Genomic DNA, 24,139 nt, shown 5'->3' with positions numbered 1-24,139 from the left:
GAGGGCACTAAAGATGGTGTTGCCCTGCTCCAGAAACTTACAAAGTGTGCCAAAGGAGTGTTGCTCTGCTTCAGTGTCCTATGGAACGTGCCACTCTGCTCATGAGCCCTGCAGAGGGCATCACTCTTCTCCCCGAGAACAACAGAATGTGCCGGAGATGGCATTGCTCTCCTCCAGAGTTCCCCAAAGGGTGATAGAGGCCATCACTCCACTCCTGAGTCCCACAGCATTCAACACTATCACCCCTTAGCACCTGATTGAGATGCTATAGGCACTATTGGGCCTGAATATCTCCCTCTGCCAATGCATCCTGTACTTACCGACTGGGAGATCTCAGTCAGTCTGGATCTACAGCACCACCACACTGTGGCCCCTAAGACTTCATGTCTAAGTATATTCCCCCACACACAAAGGCAATAAACAGACAGTTCTCTGAACTCTCCATCTAACTTCAAGGACATTCCACTAACAAGGCACTTCACACCTAACCCACCAGGCTGCAGTAAGTCTGGGAGTGACGTACCCCCCCCCCCCCCCCACACACACACACACACACACACACAAAAGGACACACACATTTTCTTTTTTTTTCTTTTTTTATCAGTAATAAAGTGTTCCATCCTCTGTATGATATATCCATTGGTTGTATGTATTCCCCCTTCATCAAATCATCCAGCTCCAACGCTGTATTGACATTAGTTACACTTTTAAGGCTTATGTACAGGTGTATGAATGTATCTCTATATTAATGATGTCTATTCCTTGCTTCCTTGATATCAAAATGATCTGCTCTCTATTTCTTAAACAGTGATGTATGCTATATGGTTGTGAAGTGTAATGTACTGCTTTTAATTAAACATCATCAGTTCTCCAGACCAGCCACAAACATGCAATTAGGCTATGAATAGAGAAAACAATGAAAGTTTTACCCAAGCAGCCAGAGTTCTCACAAGGTTGAAAAAATATCACCATATAACCCCAATCTTCTCATCCCTACACTGGCTACCATTTATGTTTCAATTCCACTACAAACTACTGCTACTTACCTACAAAACACTAAATGGTTTGGCTCCCATGTATCTCTCCAGTCTTCTAACACGCTACAATCCTTCATGCTCCTTCAGATCTCAAACTCGTGACTTCTAGTAGTTCCTTGAATAGCAAAGTCCACTAAAGGTGGTAGAACATTCTCACATTTAGCTCCTAAACTTTGGAATAGTCTTCCTGACAGTTCAGGGCTCAGACACACTCTCCCAGTTTAAGTGCAGATTAAAGACGTATCTTTTTAGCGAGTTCTACACATAACACACATCACATCATAACCTTGTGCTCCAGAACATCTGATCACATGCACATTATTCCTCTCCACTGCTTCTCTTTCTCTCCCCATCCTGAGGCATCCTGAGGTTGCTCCAGCTCCAGTCACGTCCCACCTCATGAAGATTATGGACATTTAAAGAAGTAGATGCCCACAAACATCCCGAACCATCTAGAGACGTACCAGCAACATTTGGATCCCACTTCATGTGGAGTTTGGACACTGGACCTCCTGGAGTGTTTAAAGGCTCTGGCATGGAGAAGCTGGTGTTGGATCTGTGATGATCACAAATGTTAAGCTATTTTATGAGTTGCTTTTATAAGTAACATCTAAGGGAGTTTTTCCTTGCAACAGTCTCCATGGCTGCTCATCAGGGATAAATACACATAATTCACCTAACTCTGTAAAGCTGCTTTGAGACAATGTCTGTAGTGAAAAGCGCAATAGAAATAAACTTGACGTGACTTGTGTGTGTGCATGCATGCTTGTAGGTATGTTTGATGTTTTTCTGGTATGTTCCTCCTCCTCTGGTGAATAATGCAGTTTGTTCAGTTTAAGTGAAAGCAAAACTTTGTTGAGTGTAAAAAGAAGAAGGTTTCAGGAGAAAAACACAGTAAGTGTAAATATAAAGCTATAAAATGTGAATGTTCTGATCTGTCGTATCTCTGAGAAGAAATACAGGAACAGGATCTTCTACCTTAAATATTACTTTTGGACCAATTCGTCCATCTCTCAAGTAAGCGTTGATTTCTGAAAAAAGGCGACATCATGAACTCTGCCAGGAAATTTAATAACAATGTCTATGAAGGTGTAGTTTTAATCACAGGAACCTGTACATTCAAGAAGAATGTGATTTTCCCGTTAATATAATCATTGAGTTTCCTGAAGGCTGTTTAATTTCAATCTGCTTTAGACTCTGCAGCATTCGGAGTGTTTCAAGAATGTTTGTGACTATGAATGTTATGAATCTACTGTAGATAAAGTACAGTTAATGATGATTGTTTTTAACTACAGTCTCTCTCTCTCTCTCTCTCTCTCTCTCTCTCTCTCTCTCTCTCTCTCTCTCTCTCTGTAGGTGTAGAAATGTCCTCCAGAATGAGTGAGTGTGTGAAACAGGACATAAAGAAAGATGAGAGGTGAGTGAAGGTTGTGACTCTGTGAAAAATAGAAATGTTCTCACATTCACCAACACTAAACAGATCAGACTCTGATGTGTATCTGTGAAAAGTGACGAGTGAAGAGTTGAATTCAGCAGCTTTGTCTCCAGATGTTCAAAACCAGCTGATGATTAGTGACATTAAGCTACTGAGCAACACGTCTAACCACAAGTTGTCCCTGTAGCTGGATAAAGTATGAAGGTTAAAGAATGGGATCAGTGTTAATAAGAACATCATCAGATTTTAACTCCAGTTTCATTATTCAGTGTTGCTGCAGAACAGTAATAATGATGCAGTGGTTGTGTGTGTTTAGTCTGATTCAGGGTAAGAGATCAGACTCACCTGAGCCCAGCTGTGTGTCCATGAAGAGTGATAAGTCAATGGATCGTCCAATACTCTTTAAAGACACAGACTGTACTACTGATCTGAGGTGAGGACAGTTGAATGTATGAGTGCAGTGTTTTATCACTCACACTCTCACATAATCAAACATCTCTGTAATATGTGTGTATTCACTGCTTTGTGTTTGTAGTTATGAATATGATTTATAGTCTTTATTCTACTTTTAACATGTTGCCTGAGGAATGGAGAAGGAGTGTGCTGGTACCTGCAGTAACTACAGGGGAATTAAGTTATTCAGTCACACCATGAAGTTATGGGAAAGAGTAGTGGAAGCCAGGCCGAGAGAAAAGGTGACCATCTGTGAGCAACAGCATGGTTTCATGCCGAGGAAGAGCACCACAGATGCCTTATTTGCTTTAAGAATGTTAATGGAGAAGTATAGAGAAGGACAGAAGGAATTGCATTGTGTATTTGTGGATTTAGAGAAAGCGTACGACAGGGTGGAGAGAGGAGTTGTGGTATTGTATGAGGAAGTCTGGTGTGTCAGAGAAGTATATGAGAGTGGTGAAGGTCATGTATGTGGACAGTATGACAGCAGTGAAGTGTGCAGTAGGAAAGACAGACTGGTTCAAGGTGAAGGTTGAACTGCATCAAGGATCAGCCCTGAGCCCTTTCCTGTTTGCAGTGGTGATGGACAGGTTGACAGACGAGGTCAGACAGGAGTCTCCTTGGACTATGATGTTTGCAGATGATATTGTGATTTGTGGTGAGAGTAGTGAGCAGGATGAGAAGATCCTGGAGAGGTGGAGGTACAGTTATGTTCAAAATAATAGCAGTACAATGTGACTAACCAGAATAATCCAGGTTTTTAGTATATTTTTTATTGCTACGCGACAAACAAGTTACCAGTAGGTGCAGTAGATTCTCAGAAAACAAACAAGACCCATCATTCATGATATGCACGCTCGTAAGGCTGTGCCATTGGGCAATTAGTTGAAAGGGGTGTGTTCAAAAAAATAGCAGTGTGGCATTCAATCACTGAGGTCATCAATTTTGTGAAAAAACAGGTGTGAATCAGGTGGCCCCTATTTAAGGATGAAGCCAGCACTTGTTGAACATGCATTTGAAAGCCTGAGGAAAATGGGTCGTTCAAGACATTGTTCAAAAGAACAGCATACTTTGATTAAAAAGTTGATTGGATAGGGGAAAACCTATAAAGAGGTGCAAAAAATTATAGGCTGTTCAGCTAAAATGATCTCCAATGCCTTAAAATGGAGAGCAAAACCAGAGCGACGTGGAAGAAAACGGAAGACAGCCATCAAAATGGATCGAAGAATCACCAGAATGGCAAAGGCTCAGCCAATGATCAGCTCCAGGATGATCAAAGACAGTCTGGAGTTACCTGTAAGTACTGTGACAGTTAGAAGACGTCTGTGTGAAGCTAATCTATTTTCAAGAATCCCCTGCATAGTCCCTCTGTTAAAAAAAAAGGCATGTGCTGAAGAGGTTACAATTTGCCAAAGAACACATCAACTGGCCTAAAGAGAAATGGAGGAACATTTTGTGGACTGATAAGAGTAAAATTGTTCTTTTTTGGGTCCAAGGGCCACAGACAGTTTGTGAGACGACCCCCAAACTCTGAATTCAAGCCACACTACACAGTGAAGACAGTGAATGGTGGTGCAAGCATCATGATATGGGCATGTTTCTCCTACTATGGTGTTGGGCCTATTTATCGCATACCAGGGATCATGGATCAGTTTGCATATTTCAAAATACTTGAAGAGGTCATGTTGCCTTATGCTGAAGAGGACATGCCCTTGAAATGGTTGTTTCAACAAGACAATGACCCCAAACACACTAGTAAACGAGCAAAGACTTGGTTCCAAACCAACAAAATTAATGTTATGGAGTGGCCAGCCCAATCCCCGGACCTTAATCCAATCGAGAACTTGTGGGGTGATATCCAAAATGCTGTTTCTGAAGCGAAACCAAGAAATGAATTGTGGAATGTTGTTAAATAATCATGGAGTGGAATAACAGCTGAGAGGTGCCACAAGTTGGTTGACTCCATGCCACACAGATGTGAAGCAGTTTTAAAAAACTGTGGTCATACAACTAAATATTAGTTAAGTGATTCACAGGATTGCTAAATCCTAGAAACAAAAATGTTTGTACAAAATAGTTTTGAGTTTGTACAGTTAACGGCATACACTGCTATTTTTTTTTTAACACACCCCTTTCAAATAATTGCCCAATTGCACAGCCTTACGAGCGTGCATATCATGAATGATGGGTCTTGTTTGTTTTCTGAGAATATACTGCACCAACTGGTAACTTGTTTGTCACGTAGCAATAAAAAATATACTAAAAACCTGGATTAATCTGGTTAGTCACATTGTACTGCTATTATTTTGAACATAACTGTACATGCTGTAGAGAAGGGGAATGAAAGTCAGTAGGAGTAAGACAGAGTACATGTGTGTGAATGAGAGGGAGGGCAGTGGAGGGGTGCGGTTGCATGGAGAAGAGGTGGAGAAGGTGGAGGAGTTCAGGTACCTGGGGTCAACAGTGCAAAGTAATGGAAAGTGTGTTAGAGAAGTGAAGAAAAGAGTGCAGGCAGGGTGGAGTGGGTGGAGAAGAGTGACAGGAGTGATTTGTGATAGTAGGGTATCTGTGAGAGTGAAAGGGAAAGTTTATAGGACTGTGGTGAGACCTGCGATGATATATGGATTAGAGACAGTGGCATTGAGTAAAAGACAGGAGGTGGAGCTGGAGGTAGCAGAGCTGAAGATGTTGAGGTTTTCGTTGGGAGTGACGACGATGGACAGGATTAGAAATGAGTTTATTAGAGGGACAGCCCATGTAGGAGGTTTTGGTGACAAGGTGAGGGAGGTGAGATTGAGATGGTTTGGACATGTGCAGAGGAGGGACATGAGTTATTTTGGTAGAAGAATGCTGAGGATGGAGCCACCAGGTAGGAGAAAAAGAGGAAGACCAAGGAGGAGGTTCATGGATGTGGTGAGGGAAGACATGCAGGTAGTTGGTGTGGCAGATGTAGAGGACAGGGTGGTTTGGAGACGGATGATCCGCTGTGGCGCCCCCTAATGGGAGCAGCCAAAAGAAGAAGATTCAACTTTTAACAAGTGTTTTATTTGTTCACAGACTGCAGAAGAAGAAATCAAATATCACTGAGAAGAGTCATTTAGAGGCTATATTCAAGGTGTGTGTGTGTGTGTGTGTGTGTGTGTGTGTGTGTATCTATTCCACTCAAACTGCAATGTGACAGAACAAAATCCAGCAGTAAGAGAGAACACAAGTGTGTTGTGTTTCCTCGTTGGTTTAAACAAAAAAATTCTCAGTGATTCACGTCATGTTTTTACTCGTCTGTGCTCTGAAACCAGTTTGTCTGGATGTCAGTAATGAACACATTCTCATGTTTCCTTCTCGTTATCTTTCTTTTCTGTTTAAAACAGGATCTGAAGCACAAAGTCATCAGTCTGATACAGAATGAACTGAAGAGATATAAGAAGCTCCTGAGTCCAGATTACCCAGCATGCTCTGAGAGGGAGGTGGAGGATGAGGAGGATCAGAGCAGTGTCAGAGAGGGAGTGCTGAAGATCACACTATACTTCCTGAAGAACATGAAGCACACAGATCTCGCTAACACACTGCAGAACAGTAAGAGCTCATGGGGTTCTAACATCACTTTATCTTCAGAGGAAGGAAACTGCTGTACATTTATTAAACACATCTCATCATAACGATGTGCTTTTATCAACACAATATAATAACACATCAGTACTGACATTCCATATGATATACAGCTATGAAAATATCAGTAGCTCACAGAGATGATCAGAGAGTTTACATTTTATTCTTCTTTTTATCAGAACTCGTCTCTGTGCACCAGCGAAAACTCAAATCCAAACTGAGAGAGAAATGTCAAAGAATTACTGAAGGAATCTCACAGCATGGAAGCTCAGCACTTCTGAATGAGATCTACACAGACCTCTACATCACAGAGGGTTGGAGTGGAGACGTCAATCATGAACATGAGGTGAGGCAGATTGAGCCAGTGTCCAGGAGACCAGCAACACAGGAGACACCCATCAAATGTAATGATCTCTTTAAAGACAAGTCCATCAGAAGTGTGCTGACTAAAGGAGTTGCTGGAATTGGAAAAACAGTCTCTGTGCAGAAGTTCATTCTGGACTGGGCTGAAGGAGAAGCAAATCAGGACGTCACCTTCATGTTTCCACTTCCCTTTAGAGAGCTGAATCTCATGAAGGAGAAACATCTCAGTCTGATGGATCTTCTTCATCACTTTTTCCCAGAAATAAAAGAATTACGATTATTAGACTGTGAGAGAAATAAAGTGGTGTTGATCTTTGATGGTCTGGATGAGTGTCGACTTCCTCTAAATTTCCAGAACAATGGAAGATGGTGTGACCTGACAGAATCAGCCTCAGTGGATGTGCTGCTGACGAACCTCATCAAGGGGAATCTGCTTCCCTCTGCTCTTCTCTGGATCACCTCTCGACCAGGAGCAGCCAATCAGATCCCTCCTGAGTGTGTAGACCAGGTAACAGAGGTACGAGGGTTCAGTGATCCTCAGAAAGAAGAGTACTTTAGGAAAGGGATCAGTGATCAAAGTCTGGCCAATAACATCATCACACACATGAAGTCTTCCAGAAGCCTCTACATCATGTGTCACATCCCAGTCTTCTGCTGGATCTCAGCCACTGTTCTAGAGAGAATGTTGGGTGAAGCAAAGAGTGGAGAGATCCCCAAGACTCTGACTCAAATGTTCACACACTTCCTGATCTTTCAGATTAAACACAAGGACCAAAAGTACCATCAGAAATGTGAACCTGATTCTCGGCAGACCAGAGAGAGTATCCTGGCACTGGGAAAACTGGCTTTCCAACAGCTGGAGAAAGGAAACCTGATCTTCTATGAGGAAGATCTAGGAGAGTGTGGCATTGATGTGAGAGACGTGTCAGTGTACTCAGGAGTGTGTACTCAGTTTAGGCTTCACCTGGGGAAGGTGTTCAGCTTTGTACATCTGAGTGTTCAGGAGTTTCTGGCTGCTTTATACACGTTTCTCTTCTTCATCAACAGAAATGTAACAGAACAACAAACCACTGATCTGTCTGATCTTTTCACCAAATCAAACATGTCTGCTTTTCTAAAGTGTGCAGTTGACAAGACCTTACAAAGTCAGAATGGACACCTGGACCTGTTCCTCCGCTTCCTTCTGGGTCTCTCACTGGAGTCCAGTCAGACTCTCTTAGGAGACCTACTGTCCCAGACAGGAAGTAGCTCTCACAGCAAACAGAGAATAGTCAAGTACATCATGGAGAAGATCGGAGAAAATCCATCTCCAGAGAAATCCATCAATCTGTTCCACTGTCTGAATGAACTGAATGATCATTCTCTAGTACAGGAAGTACAACGTTACCTGAACAGCAGAGATTCCAGGTGTCTCAGTGGAGTCAGACTCTCTCCTGCTCAGTGGTCTGCTCTGGTGTTTGTGTTGCTGAACTCAGATGAAAATCTGGATGAGTTTGATTTGAGGAAATATCACCCATCAGATGAATGTCTTCTGAGGCTGCTGCCAGTGGTCAAAGCATCCAGAAAAGCTGTGTAAGTCATTTTAAATGATTCCATAAATGTAGTTATTATTATAAATGAAGACTAATGATCCTGCACTGATTAGGATAATATTCCTTATCAAAAGCTACACTTGATGTCAAGTCAAGTTTATTTCTATTGCGCTTTTCACAACAGACATTGTCTCAAAGCAGCTTTATAGAATTTAACAGTTAAGGTGAATGATGTGTGTTTATCCCTGATTAGCAGCAATGGCGACTGTGGCAATGAAAAACTCCCTTAGATGTTATGAGAAAGAAACCTTGAGAGGAACCAGACTCAAAAGGGGAACCATCATCATTTGGGTGACATCAAGAGTGTGATAATACAGAACACTGGAGAGTGAGAACTAACATGAGCACTGGAGTGTGTGATTACGAGTGATTTCTTTCTACAGTCTTATACAGTCGTTTGTGGTTATAAAACCAGGAGCTACTGAGCAACTCATAAAATAGCTCAACATCTGAGATCATCACAGATCCAACACCAGCTTTTAATGCCAAAGCCTTTAAACTCTCCAGGAGGTCCAGTGTCCAAACGCCACATGAAGTGCGATCCAATTGGCACTGGTACGTCTCTAGATGGTTTAAGATGTTTGCGGGGTCGGCATCTACCTTTTTAAAGGTCCATAATCTTCATAAGGTAGGACGTGACTGGGGCTGGAGCAACCTCAGGAAGCCTCGGGATAGGGAGAGAAAGAGAAGCAGTGGAGAGCAATAAGCATAGCTGCTGTTTATGATATTAACAGCACAAGTTGATAATGTGCATGTGATCAGATGTTCTGGAGCACAAGGTTATGATGTGAGACGTATGTTATGTGTAGAACTCGCTAAATCTGTCTAAAACTAAAACTAAGGCTAAAACTCGTCTTTAATATGCACTTAAACTGGGAGTGTGTGTCTAAACCCCGAACACTGTCAGGAAGACTATTCCAGAGTTTGGGAGCTAAATGTGAGAATGTTCTACCACCTTTAGTGGACTTTGCTATTCTAGGAACTACTAGAAGCCCAGAGTTTTGTGATCTCAGGGAGCGTGATGGATTTTAGCGTGTAGAAGACTGAAGAGATACATGGAGATAAACCATTTAGTGTTTTGTAAGTAAGTAGCAGTGGTTTGTAGTGGATTTGAAACAGGTAGCCAGTGTAGGGACGATAAGATTGGGGTTATATGGTGATATTTTCTCAACTTTGTGAAGTCAGGTGTGTCAGAGAAGTATGTGAGGGTGGTGCAGGACATGTATGAGGACAGTGTGACAGCAGTGAAGTGTGCAGTAGGAACGACAGACTGGTATAAGGTGAAGGTTGGACTGCATCAAGGATCGGCCCTGAGCCCTTTCCTGTTTGCAGTGGTGATGAACAGGTTGACGGAAGAGGTCAGACAGGAGTCTTCCTGAACTATGATGTTTGCGGATGAAAGTGATTTGTGGTGAGAGTAGTGAGCAGGTTGAGAAGAGCCTGGAGAGGTGGAGGTATGCGCTGAAGAGGAGGGGAATGAAATTCAGTAGGAGTAAGACAGAGTACATGTGCGTAAATGAGAGGGAGGGCGGTGGAGGGGTGCGGTTGCATGGAGAAGAGGTGGAGAAGGTGGTGGAGTTCAGGTACCTGGGGTCAACAGTGCAAAGTAATGGAGAGTGTGTTAGAGAAGTGAAGAAAAGAGTGCAGGCAGGGTGGAGTGGGTGGAGAAGAGTGATAGCAGGAGTGATTTGTGATAGTAGGGTATCTGCAAGAATGAAATAGGACTGTGGTGAGACCTGCGATGTTGTATGGATTAGAGACAGTGGCATTGAGTAAAAGGCAGGAGGCAGAGCTGGAGGTAGCAGAGCTGAAGATGTTGAGATGTTCTTTGGGAGTGACGACGATGGACAGTATTAGAAATGAGTTTATTAGAGGGACAGCCCATGTAGGATGTTTTGGTGACAAGGTGAGGGAGTCGAGATTGAGATGGTTTGGACATGTGCAGAGAAGGGACATGAGTTATATTGGTAAAAGAATGCTAAGAATGGAGCCACCAGGAAGGAGGAAAACCGGAAGACCAAGGAGGTGGTTCATGGATGTGGTGAGAGAAGACATGCAGGTAGTTGGTGTGAAAGAGGCAGATGTAGAGGACGGGGTGGTATGGAGACAGATGATCCGCTGTGGCGACCCCTAATGGGAGCAGCCGAAAGAAAAAGAAAAGAAAGAAGAATGTGAGAACTCTGGCTGCTGCATTTTGGACAAACTGTAGCTTGAAAAAATAATCTATTTTATGATATGCCCCTGAAATACATTTCTAATCAAGATTTTTGAACTGCTCGAGAGGACCGTTTGTTGGCTCGAAAAGTCCCTGTGTCAACCAGTACAGTTTGTCAGATTCTGTCTCGAAATGGCCTCCATGGTCGAATCAGTGCCCAGAAGCCAGCACCAAACAAACGACAATTGAAAAACCGTGTGGCATTTGCCAAGGCCCACAGCCTGCTAAAAGGATGGATGCTGGAAAAGTGGCAGAAGGTGGATTTTTCAGATGAATCTTTTGTTGAATTACACCACAGTCGCCGCAAATATTGTAGGAGACCTAATGGAGCCTGCATGGATCCGAGACTCACCCAGAAAACAGTGAAGTTTGGTGGCTAAAAAAATCATGGTCTTGGGTTACATCCAGTATGGGGGTGTGCGAGATATCTGCAGGGTGGAAGGCAACATCAATAATACCAAATACCAAGAAATCTTAGCTACCTCTTATTCCCAACCATAAAAAAGGCCAAATTCTGCAGCAGGATGGTGCTCCATCACATACTTCCATCTCCACATCAAAGATCCTCAAGGTGAAGAAGATCAAGATGCTCCAGGGTTGGCCAGCCCAGTCACCAGACATGAATATCATTGAGCATATGTGGGGTAGGATGAAAGAGGAAGCCTGGAAGATGAAACCAAAGAATATTGATGAACTCTGGGAGGCATGCAAGACTGCTTTCTTTGCTATTCCTGATGACTTCATCAATAAATTGTATGAATCCTTGCCAAACCGCATGGATGCAGTCCTTCAAGCTCATTGAAGTCATACAAGATATTTAATTTGGATCTCACAGCACCACTACTTAATTTGCTGACATATTTTTGTATTTGCAGTAATTATTTTTTAATTTCTGTATAAGCGACAAAACTTCTGTCTTGCCAAAATTTGACCTTTCTGTCCTGATTAAATGATCAATCTTTTTTTAGTTAAACTAATTTATTTCAGTGCATTAAACATCATTTGGGAGGGTTTTAGCTTTTCATATGAGCTATTTCTAACAGCAATTAATTAATTAATTAAAAGTCAGGTTAATAGCAGGTGTTTCTACAAAATAGATAAGCGACAAGACTTTTGTCAGGGACTGTACAGCTCTTCCTGTCCTGTACATGTAAAGCAGTGTAGTTGTGGAGTTGTAGGTGAGATAATGTCGGGAGATGCTGTAAGAGGTTGGACCTCCACAATTGTTTTTCTAATACTATCAATTTTTTCAGTGAAGAGATTCATAAAGTCGTCACTACTAAACTGTGATGGAACACATTTTTCAGATCCCTGATTTGTAGTTAGTTTAGCTACTGTACTGAAAAGGAACCTGGGATGGTTTTGGTTATTTTTTCTGAGTTTGCTCAGGTGTTTAGCTCTAGCAGCTTTTAGCGCCTGTCTGTAGCTGAGCATACTGTCTTTATACGCAATTCTAAATACCTCCAATTTAGTTTTCCTCCATTTTCTCTCCAGATTACAGACTGTTCTCTTTAGGGCATGCGTATGACTATTATTCCAAGGTGCAGGTGTTTGTTCTCTAACCTTTTTTCACCGGATCGGGGCAACGGTGTCTAATGTGCTAGTGAGGATAAGGTCTATGTTGTTCGCCATCTCATCAAGATTATCAGCAGTTATGGGTTTAGTGTGAAATTGAGATAAATCAGGCAGGTTATTTATGAATCTGTCCTTAGTGGTTGGAACAATAGTCCTACCAAGTCGATAACGTGGTGAAACACGGCTAATCTGCTCTACCGGTAGTGTGTACAGTATAAGGTAATGGTCTGTGATGTCATCACTCTGAGGTAAAATATCTATATCAGTGATGTCTGCTCCATGGGATATTATTAGGTCTAGTGTTTGGTTAAAACAGTGAGTTGGTCTGGTGATGTTTTGTTTAACCCCAAAAGAGTTTAATAAATCAACAAATGATAATCCTAGAGCATCGTTTACATCATCTACATGAATATTAAAATCTCCAGAAGCAGCACTTTATTAAAATAGATCAAGAGGTCTGAAAGAAAATGAGCAAAATGAGAGATAGTAGGGTTTCCTATGTATGTCAGAAAGTACAACTTTAAAAACTGTCTCTGGGAGAGGGGTGAAGCGGTTCTCGCTCGAGATCTCGAAGGCCGGTGGTGGTGGCAGGGGAGGTCCTCAGGGGTCCTCAGGGGAGGCTTGGCTCGTGTCTTCCGCTGCTGCAGCATCCAGGGTCTGTGGTGCACCGGTGCCGGAGTGAACGATATCTGGGCGGGCCGTGTTGTAGGTGCGCTGGGCCTGGGCAGGGAGACACGCTGAGTTGAGGTGCTGGGAGCATTAGGTTCAACCCAAGAATTTACCTGGGATGAGTGATGTTTCCAGTGCCGCTTTCCGCTCTCGCAACTGGGCATGCTTGATGCTGCATTTGATTACACTATTGGAACTTTCTTTATTTTTTTTAATACTCACCTAGAACTTGTCGTGTATTTTGGTTGGTGATGAAGTGTAGGTGATGCAGGAAAAATCTCCGTGAGCACCGTCTTTCTTGTATATAAAAAAAGGTTTATTACAAGGAAATTCAGCATCTTAATACGAGCACCCAGGATTGCCCGGAGGTGATTCTATTGCTATTGTCCACATTCCAAAGTATACCAGATGTAACAAAGCTCACCCTTTAAGAATGTTAAGCATAAAGAACGTCACCTTATATGGACATGTAAGCATCATCTTGTTTCATACTTCGGCTCGTACAGAGCTCAGAAACTGCACGTACAGCCTCTAACATAAACATTTGGCCCAGACTCTAATATAAACACTATGGGTCTTTCATACATTGTCTTTAAGGAAAAGAACTAGCCGACATTCCAGGCAAAATGGAAAACCTGTCAGGCAGCCATTCCTCCTTAAACATCCCTCAAACAATCAGGACAGGAAACTGCTCTCACGGCCCCTCTGCCCCAGGTGGCCACTGATAGTACTCCAGCCCAATCAAAACTTTAATACTGTGTTTAAGGATATGACTTTAGCAAATACATATGAAACCCAAGAAAATCAAATCAAAACTATGTCCAAATTCAGGCTGGTCGACCCATCGGACCTTTCAATGGACCTTTCCCTGCCTAGTTCCCCTGTCCCTAAACATCGAGGAAAAAAAAAAAACATCTGAGTTCCCAATATATTTACCCAGTAGCAAAAACCATCATTCCACAAACAATCACAACAAAAATAATACATGTGTATTTGTCATGCAACAGAAGAAATTTAAAAAACTATTATGACTTACTATGATTACTGCTAGTGTACAAACATTATCAATGTCACCAAATATAATGTAACAAATACAATCCAATAATAAAAACATATAATATATATATATATATATGGGGAAGGTATCCATCCGCAGCTCTTCAGCAGCGTTGACTCTCAGTATGGTGTCGCTGATGTGTTGAATCACAGCATCCTCGTTCAGAGCCTTCCAATCCTTCTTATTGTCCATGCTTGAATGTATGTAAACTCCCCAATTTTGCTTCTTTGGAGAAAAGAAAAGAAAAAACAACCAGTATCATCTTCACAGATAAACAAATGAATCATAATATCATATTAATCACATTTCATTTTCCCCCCTTTTATCCTAACACTATATAGGAGGAAACAACAAAAAAAGTAAGCAATAGTCAAATTATATGCAAAAGTATAATATGATTTAATATCAAAATGGATATTTCTTCACCAGTTCACCTTCTAATTCCACTTCATCTACGTCAGCTGTTCGCAACAGTGGCATCTGGGTTCGATCCCCAGCCATCACTACTCCAACCCATCGCAATATCATTGCCTTCGCAAAGGTCAACAACAGTGTACAGAAACAAAATATCACACACAATGCTAGAAGAACCGCCACAAAAATTTGCACCAGCACTGCTCCTATCGGTCCCAATTTGTCCTGCAACCAAGCATTTGCAGACCATCCAGCTCCTTTTGATGGACCAAACGCATCTCTTATGTTTCTCAATGCCTCTATAACACTAGTCATATTGTCAGAAGAATCAGGGATTAAAGTGTAACTGGCATCACCAGTTAAGTTCAAAGCCACACATAGGCCATCTTGTTTGGCCAATATATAATCTAAAGCCATGTCATGTTTTAGCAATGTCAATCTATGACTCCTTTAAGTATTTAACAGAAAATCAAATCCTCTTATGGTTTCGTTGGCGAAACTCTGTAGCGTATAAGTAATGTTATCAATATGATCTGCTAAAAATGTCACACCATACCATGGGAACAGTCTTATACACCACTTCTCACCTAGACTTATCCTCCAATGATAGGACTCCAAATTATGTAACTGTGCCAAATCCCTTTTCATCCTATTTGCGGAAACAACATTCGACTGATTTCTATCAAGCCTGTCTCCCTTCTGTACAGCAAAAACCTCATAGGGAAGTTTCAACCTTGCCATGTAACAACATCCTATCCATCCATAAGGCAGAAATATATATGCCTTATCACCGCAAACCCACCAAATTTCTTTAAAATTCCCTATTGTCACATTTCCAGGCAAGTCTTGATTCCTTACCATCAAAGTTTTACTATATTTCTGATGTGGCACACGAAACTTCACTTCATACAATTTACTAACATTCTTATTATCATGTTTGCCCAAATTCATCAAATAGCTGTCACAATCTGATACTCCCATAAACATCCCCGAACCAGTATACGTTTCATTTGAACAGAAACAACCAGCAGCCCTCACAGGTGTCACTTCCATCGGCTCAGGGACTGCTGTTATTATATTTTCATGTTGATCCAATAAATTCACATAAGGTAATTCTTTCAACCATGAACAATCATATTTAGGCTTAAACAGACTGCTTGACAAAGCCATTATTCTATCCGTCGATGCCTGCTGCTGAAATAACAACCACGATAATGCAAAAGACTGACACCTAATAGTTAGTGGTTCTGGCACCCTCTCTAAAATTGAAGGCCATGTGCCTGGTGATGAAACTTTTACCACACATGGACAATTCAAATTTCTAACCGATCTGACAGAATGAGTTATCTGCTGGAACCATAAGTTCCTACCTGCCCATGGGTCAGCAATCTGTAACACCGACGAATCAAATCCATATGCCTTCCACTTACTCTCTCTCTTTTGTAAGGCACGATTTTGATTAGAATAAAAAAACTCACTGTTCGTATCTGATACTTCTTTCTGAACTGTCTCAGCTGAATCTACAGCATGCTCTTCCATCATCTGTTTTCCAGCTTCAAAAATCTCCTCACTACCATTTACTTTAGACTCAGTTTTCAACATAGTCTTCTGAGTTACATTTAACACCTCCTTTAACTTTAAGGTCACTACGTCAGGTGCCTGTGTCAAATTTACAAATTTCACAGACAGCAAAGTTTCGATTTATGCGTACAACAATACAGAAAGTTATCACTGTTGTATTATTATTCTCCTTCACAGTCCTAAAACTAAAGTAGAAGACTGGGTTGATGTATTAACACTCTTAGTTGTATCCAGAGCTACAGTAACAAGTTTCATTTGTGTATCATTCTTCCTTGGAGTGGTTACTATAATAATTTGATCCTGAACCTCTTTAGTATTCATGACACCTCCACTAGGTCTCACATCTTTTATCTCAAGTGTCACCTTACGCGTTATATAATCCTCTATCCAATAATTTTTAATTGGTACAAATTTAAATGCTGGTTCTAAATAAGTACACACATATTCACCTTTTATCTTCCCATGTAGCATTATGCAAGACTAGTGAACAAGCTGCCTGAGTCTTCACCAACTTCATGTCATTATACAAAAAATACTTCCTTTTATCGCGAGGCACACTTTTAGTTTCCGGTCCTGTCAACAACAGATCTTCACCACAACTATTTCTCCATTTAGGAGGATTATTACTACCAACATTCCACCTTCCACATTGACAAGGAAGAACAATCGCTTTCCCTTACTTAGCTCTAACAACAACCTTCAAAGGAGTTGGTGTTGTAGCAATCTGCTGAGGGATTATAGTTGAATGAGATACATTTGCACCTGCCTTAGCGGCCAACACTGAAAAGACAGACCAAAACGGCATGAGAACAGGTTTCTCTAATGTCTCCTCAACTCTAGGTCTCATACCGTCTTTGTCCAACTCCTTCCTGAGCTGGTCTTCCTTCAACTCCTTCCTTCAACTGTCTCCCTATATTCTCCTGCAGTTGAATCACAGTCCTTCTTAACCTTTGCCGCTTTTCTCTCGACTGCCAAAGGCTCTGTTGTTTCTGGAACCTGCTGGAAATCAATGTCCCCAAATGTTCTTTCCTGTCCGTTAACTGTAATGTCATTTCTGGCTAAATTTCTGGCAAAAAAATCAAAATTGTACACAGAATCATCAACATTGTCCATATCACGGACAATCTCCCCTTCTGGGTTTTGACTCTGGTAATCTCAGGCCAGCGTTTATGCCATTTTACAATGCCTTTGATTAGAGGATTATTCTTTTGTACCACATCTACAGGAGTAATTATTTTTGACATTATGATAACTTTCTGTATTCTTGTACGCATAAATCGAAACTAGTTACTAAAATTAAAGATTACTTGAAACTGACTTCAGCAAAACCCATAAACAAATTGTAAAACTTGCATCAACAACTCTTAACCGAGTTCAAATCAAACGATTGTACCTCATTAACTAGTTAAATACCTTGGCAAGACTGGTCAGTCGATTGTCAAGCTTCCTTCAAACTGCTTAGCACAAAAGTTGCACACACAAAAATGAAATACTCTGCATTACCTCTCAAGCTGGGAGATCAAATCGCACAGTAACAATATTAAAGATAGTTGGATATGCACACATATGTTCAGTGCTCAACTGAGCATTTGAAGAGTTCGTGGATAAAACTGCACTGGCCTTTAATCAGACTGGAGCCATGCGCTGACCATGCTGTTCGTCAGCGTGCCTCAATCCGTGTGTGACGCTCTGAGCAGCTGTCTCAGCAACTCTCACACACCAAAGATTAAACAAGAGAGGCAGACAGGACCTTAGATCCTTTTTTAGTTCTCCACAGATAACACCACATATAATTCAATATAATTCACACACAATATCTATCAGCATTTAAGATTTTATACTTTACAGATTGCTTATCTCCTTTGACCCTTCAAGAATGTTAAGCATAAAGAACGTCACCTTATATGGACATGTAAGCATCATCTTGTTTCATACTTCAGCTTGTACAGAGCTCAGAAACTGCACGTACAGCCTCTAACATAAACATTTGGCCCAGACTCTAATATAAACACTATGGGTCTTTCATACATTGTCTTTAAGGGAAAGAACTAGCCTACATTCCAACAGTACAGAATAAAGTCGAATACAGATACTACAAACTCTTTATTCATCTGGTTGTGAAGCATTAACTGCTTTTACCTGTTAGCCTTCACCACAGCTTCTGGGACTCAAAGCTAAAAATGCCCTACCCAAGATTAAATGTTAACAGTTCCTGATAAAAGTGGGCTACATACATAATTTACACTCACCGGCCACTTTATTAGGTACACCTTACTAGTACAGGGTTGGACTCCCTTTTGCCTTCAGAACTGCCTTAATCCTTCGTGGCATAGATTCAACCAGGTACTGGAAACATTCCTCAGAGATTTTGGTCCATATTGACATGATAGCATCACGCAGTTGCTGCAGATTTGTCGGCTGCACATCAATGATGCAAATCTCCCGTTCCACCACATCCCAAGGGTGCTCTATTGGATTAAGATCTGGTGAATATGGAGGCCATTTGAGTACAGTGAACTTATTGTCATGTTCAAGAAACAGTCTGAGATGATTTGCGCTTTATGACATGGCGCATTATCCTGCTGGAAGTAGCCATCAGAAGATGGGTACACTGTGGTCATAAAGGGATTGACATGATCAGCAAAAATACTCAGGTTGACTCGATGCTCAATTGGTACTAATGGGCCCAAAGTGTGCCAAGAAAATATCCCCCACACCATTACACCACCACCACCAGCCTGAACCATTGATACAAGGCAGGATGGATCCATGTTGTTGACGCCAAATTCTGACCCTACCATCCGAATGTCACAGCAGAAATCAAGACTCATCAGACCAGGCAATGTTTTTCCAATCTTATATTGTCCAATTTTGGTGAGCCTGTGTGAATTGTAGCCTCAGTTTCCTGTTCTTAGCTGTCAGGAGTGGCACCAGGTGTGGTCTTCTGCTGCTGTAGCCCATCCGCCTCAAGATTCAATGTGTTGTGCATTCAGAGATGCTCTTCTGCATACCTCGGTTGTAACGAGTGGTTATTTGAGTTACTGTTGCCTTTCTATCAGCTCAAACCAGTCTGGCTATTCTCCTCTGACCTCTGGCATCAACAAGGCATTTGTGCCCACAGAACTGCCTCATTGGATTTTTTCTCTTTTTCGGACCATTCTCTGTAAACCCTAGAGATGGTTGTGCGTGAAAATCCCAGTAGATCAGCAGTTTCTGAAATACTCAGACCAACAACCATACCACGTTCAAAGTCACTTAAATCACCTTTCTTCCCCATTCTGACGCTCGGTTTGAACTGCAGCAGATCATCTTGACCATGTCTACATGCCTAAATGCATTGAGTTGCTGCCATGTGATTGGCTGATTAGAAATTTGCGTTAATGAGCAGTTGGACAGGTGTACCTAATAAAGTGGCCGGTGACTGTATATATCTTTGGAAAAAGAACACTTTGAGCTTTACTGTCAATTCTTATTTATTATCAATTATTATCAAAGTTGATATTGCTCAAAAAGAAATATGTTTTAGAAAGTTATTGATGATGAATTAATTTCCTGAATTGAAAAAATTCTTAATATTCAAATACATGAAATCAGTTCTGGAGCAATACAGAAATGTACTGGGTTGAAAGCCACATGTCTCATGAGTTTATATTTTAAATTGATATCTTGAAAAATGAGATTCCTACAAACATTTATCTGAGACTGTGTCTGATCCTTTTCTCCCTCCCCCTGTTTGAGAAACACCTGCTACTCAGGTGTTTATTCAGACTCTATTCATACAGTCTGCATAGAAATAACCTGCTGACCATTTAAAGGCTTTTGTTCAACGTGTTTGGATATTTACATCAAGTTAACTTTCATATTGATGGCCAGGTAGCCAGACAAGCTCTTGTTTTACAGTCATGACCATTCATATTGATGTGTGCTCATTCCAATCTCAACAACACACACACACACACACACACACACACACACACACACACACACACACACTTACCTTTCAAGCATTTCTTTTATAGAAACAAACGGGCAGTAAAACCTATAAAATCGTTTAAAACAGTAAAGGAAGATATATTTTACCTTACAGATGTAACTTTATTTGACTGTCCATTTTTTTTGTTTTCTTTTTTCTTTTGTAAACAAAGTCCATGTAGCACGAGCTATAAACAGCTGTTTGTGCTGAACTGTACACATGTGCTGTTTGACCAGTAAGAGTTTGTAAAGAGTAATAAAACTAAGACTCGCCAACTTGGAAAATAAAATCCTCTCATATATCGGTAGAATCCTGTACTTATTGGCTACATATTCCATCAGTCATTTTGTTTCCATAATGCTACTGGCTGGAAATAAAAGGTGGTGCAGAAGAGACACCTGCTTATAGAGTGTAGACTGAAGCCAGAGATTCTGCCTCTTTTACTAATGACATTCAATTAAAACACAAAAATATCAAAATAGTATAAACTGCATAAATCATCTTCTTTTGGCTGCTCCCATTAGGGGTCTCCACAGAAAATCATCCGTCTCCATACCCCCCTGTCCTCTAAATCTACCTCTTTCACACCAACTACCTGCATGTCTTCGCTCACCACATCCGTAAACCTCCTCCTTGGTTTTCCCCTTTTCCTCTTTCCTGTTGCCTTCATCCTCAGCATTCTCCTACTGATATACCCCATGTCCCTCCTCTGCACATGTCCAAACCATCTCGCCTCCCTCACCTTGTCTCCAAAACGTCCTACATGCGCTGTTTCTCTAATAAACTCATTTCTAATCCTGTCCATCATCATCACTTCCAGTGAACATCTCAACATCTTCAGCTCTGCTACCTCCAGCCCCGCCTCCTGTCTTTTACTCAATGCCACAGTCTCTAAACCATACAACATCTCAGGTCTAACCACAGTCCAATTAACGTACCCTTTCTTTTAGCCAGCGGCACGCGCACTTCCGGTTCTTCCGCTTCCGCAGCTCCCGCTTCCGGGGTATTGTGAACTCGCAACCGCCCTGGCCGCCATCTTGCCATTGCATAAATGGACACAGAATCCTCACGTTTTCTGCCAGATTGTCTCGTGGGCTACCAAATCCGTTTGAGATTTTCCCGCCCCTTGTTTTTTGTTTCCTGCATTTTTGCTTTCGGTTTTGGATCTTCCGGTTTTCTTGGATTCGCGCCTTAAATTTTCGGACACTGTGATTGTGTGCCTTTTTTTGCAATGACACTGTGTTTGCCTGAATTGGTCTTGTTTATTAAAGACTTTAAATATATACTTTTGCTGGCGTCCTGCATTTGGGTCCAACTTTCCGCATCCCTGACAGTACAATCTGGCCAGACATGGACCCAGCAGATGCTCTCCAGACTTAACTGTCCTGTCTGGTGCAGATCACCACCTCCCATCACCAACAGATACAGGAACTGGCAAGCGCAATTTGTGAATTGGCCCTTCGAACTACAAAATAACTTTTCAGCTTCGGCCTTCATCTTTCCCGGATGAACTTACCAAGGTGGCCTATGTGATCTCCCTCCTTTCGGGTCTGTGCCTTCTACTGTGCATTTTCCGAGGAGCTACGCAAGATCTTTGACTCAGCCACCCCCTAGCAGGATGACGTCCAGTCCTTGTTCCGGACCACTCAAGACAGGCGATCTGTAGCTGAATACGCCACAGACTTTCGCACCGCCATGGCAGAGAGTGGGTGGGATTCCACAGCTCTCTATGACGCTTTCATCCGGGAACTTAATGCTGAGATAAAGAATGAGCTCGCGGCCCGAGATCTTCCAGAGGGTCTGGATGCCCTGATCAGCCTGGCCACCTGAATTGCCTGGCGAATGAGGGAGTTCCGCTCTGAGGGGGGATCCCTTAAATCCTGGCAGCCTGGTCCATCTCCCAACCCACCTCGCTTCAATAATTCCCCTACCCTGCCTCCGCAGCCCATGGAGATTGGCCGCCACCACCTCTCCACTAGCGAGAAGGTGAGGCATCGCTCTCATGGCAAGGCAGGGCACATGTCTGCCACCTGTCCAGGAAAAGAGAGGACTCGGCATTGAATATGGGGCCAACACTGGGCCAAGGACTCCCAGCCCCCTCCAGACCGTTGCTCAAGGTTCGGGTCAACAGCAAGGGCCACAGCCGTGAATTAGCGGTGCTTGTTATCTCCGGGGGCGGACGGTGAATTTTTGGATGAGGAACTTGCTCGCCAACTGGGCATTGAGTCCGCACCATCCCCTGCTCCACTGCTGGTCCATGCTTTCAATGGCCACGTTCTCCATCGGGTCACCCACTGCACCAAGCCTCTTCTCATTTCCATCATGAATGGTTATTGTTCCTCATCATCCCATCACTGCAAGCACCTGCCATGTTTGGTTTCCCATGGTTGCAGAGGCACAACCCTCACCTAGACTGGACCAGTGGCCGGGTGTTGGAATGGGGAATCTCGTGCCAAGCCAGCTGTCTCACCTCGATCCCCTGGATCCCAACTCCTTCTGGGAGGGAATCTCTCTTTTATCTTGGCTCTGTTCCTGCGGAGTACCATGATCTGTGCACCGTCTTCAGTAAAGCCAGAGCCTTATCACTACCTCCCCACCATCCTTATGATTGCTGTATTGACCTGTTGCCGGGAACAACACCCCACGGTGTGACACCCCATGACTGATTATATCTGGGAGTCCCTCGCATCTGGGATCCCTTCCTTCTCCTGGGGCAGGTTTCTTTTTTGTGGAAAAGAAGGACAAACGCCTCTGCCCCTGCATTGACTACCGGGACTTAATTTAATCACCATTAAGAATCTGTAATTGAGCTCCTCCAGGGAGCCACCATCTTTACCAAACTAGACCTCCGCAATGCTTACCACCTCGTACGTAGCCGTAAGGGGGACGAATGGAAGACAGCCTTTAACACCCTTTCATTGTGTGGACAGACACGTCCCACCTCGTGAAGATTATGGACCTATGGATGATCATGGAGAAGTAGATGCCGAGTGTTTAAAGGCCCTGGCATGGAGAAGCTGATGCTGGATCTATGATGATCACAAATTGTTCTGTATTGTTGAAAGATTTATGACCAAACTTTTGATGTCACCCATATGAGGATGGGTTCCCCTTTGAGTCTGGTTCCTCTCAAGGTTTCTTCCTCATATCATCTAAGGGAGTTTTTCCTTGCCACTGTCGCCACGGCTTGCTCATCAGGGACAAACGCACACCATTCACCTTCACTGTTGTTTTCTGTAAAGCTGCTTTGAGACAATGTCTGTTGTGAAAAGCGCTATACAAATAAACTTGACTTGACTTGACTTAACAGACCATCGCAACCTGGATGATCTACAGGCAGCCAAGCGCCTCAACCCCCGGCAGGCCAGGTGGGGGCTATTTTTGGGCCGGTTTTGTTTTACCCTGTTTTACCCTGTTCTACCATCTGGGTTCCAAGAACAGCAAACCGGATGCCCTGTCCTGACTGGGTTCCTGCGATGAGAAGGAAGGGGAAGACCCAAGTCACATCCTTCCTCTGCCCGTTTCTGTCCAAGTCTTTCGCTTGGATATCGAACGCAAGGTACACAGAGCTACTTCGGGGCAGCCCACTCTGGATGGCTGTCCTGAGGGTAGACTCTATGTTCCGGACCAGCTCCATTCACAGGCCCTCCAGAGGTGTCACTGCTCTCGACCTTTCTGCCACCCGGGTACCCCTCGCACCTTGGCCCTCCTGCAGTTTTTGGTGGCCCACAATTAAGGAAGATGTTCGCCACTTTGTGGCCTTCTGTCCTATTTGTGTCCAGCACAAGAGCCTCAGAAACTCCCCAGCAAGTCTCCTCCATCCACTTCCCATTCCTCATCGGCCATGGTCTCATATAGCCGTAGACTTTTTTACCAGTCTACCCCCCTCGGCTGGCCATACCACCATTCTCTTAGTTATAGATCGGTTTTCCAAGATGGCCCATTTCATACCTCTTCCAAAATTGCCCTCGGCCAATGAGACTGCCCAGCTCCTGCTACAGCATGTGTTCAGGCTCCATGGCCTCCCAAGTAATATTGTCTCAGATCGTTTACTGCCCACAGTTTACTGCCAATTTTTTGAGAGAGTTCTGCTGCCTCCTGGGTATCTCAGTCAGCTTGTCTTCCGGGTTTCACCTACAGACCAACGGCCAAGCGGAAAGGCTAAACCG

General features: G+C 42.7%; 1 protein-coding gene across 7 annotated transcripts in view; it reads left to right on the top strand.

Annotated features, from left to right (window-relative positions):
* Nucleotides 1–2,391: 2,391 nt before the first annotated feature.
* The window catches only part of LOC310728167 (protein NLRC3-like), a 38,831-nt gene continuing 17,083 nt past the window's right edge, over nt 2,392–24,139 (top strand). For 6 of the 7 annotated variants that reach the window (XM_083545354.1, XM_083545355.1, XM_083545351.1 and 3 more), the window contains exons 1-5: nt 2,392–2,454; nt 2,789–2,905; nt 5,983–6,040; nt 6,294–6,498; nt 6,711–8,466. In XM_083545354.1, the coding sequence (XP_083401480.1) occupies nt 2,402–2,454; nt 2,789–2,905; nt 5,983–6,040; nt 6,294–6,498; nt 6,711–8,466 (2,189 nt within the window). In that variant the 5' untranslated portion in view covers nt 2,392–2,401. Of the gene's footprint in view, nt 2,455–2,788; nt 2,906–5,982; nt 6,041–6,293; nt 6,499–6,710; nt 8,467–18,876; nt 19,103–24,139 lie in introns of those variants that run through there. The other variant, XM_083545357.1, reaches the window with a different exon arrangement.

The sequence above is a fragment of the Silurus aristotelis genome (assembly GCF_946808225.1).
Source record: "Silurus aristotelis genome assembly, chromosome: 1".
Classification (NCBI taxonomy): Eukaryota; Metazoa; Chordata; class Actinopteri; order Siluriformes; family Siluridae; genus Silurus; species Silurus aristotelis.
Note: the sequence above shows the minus strand (reverse complement) of the source record. Positions and strands in the feature narration are given on the sequence as shown.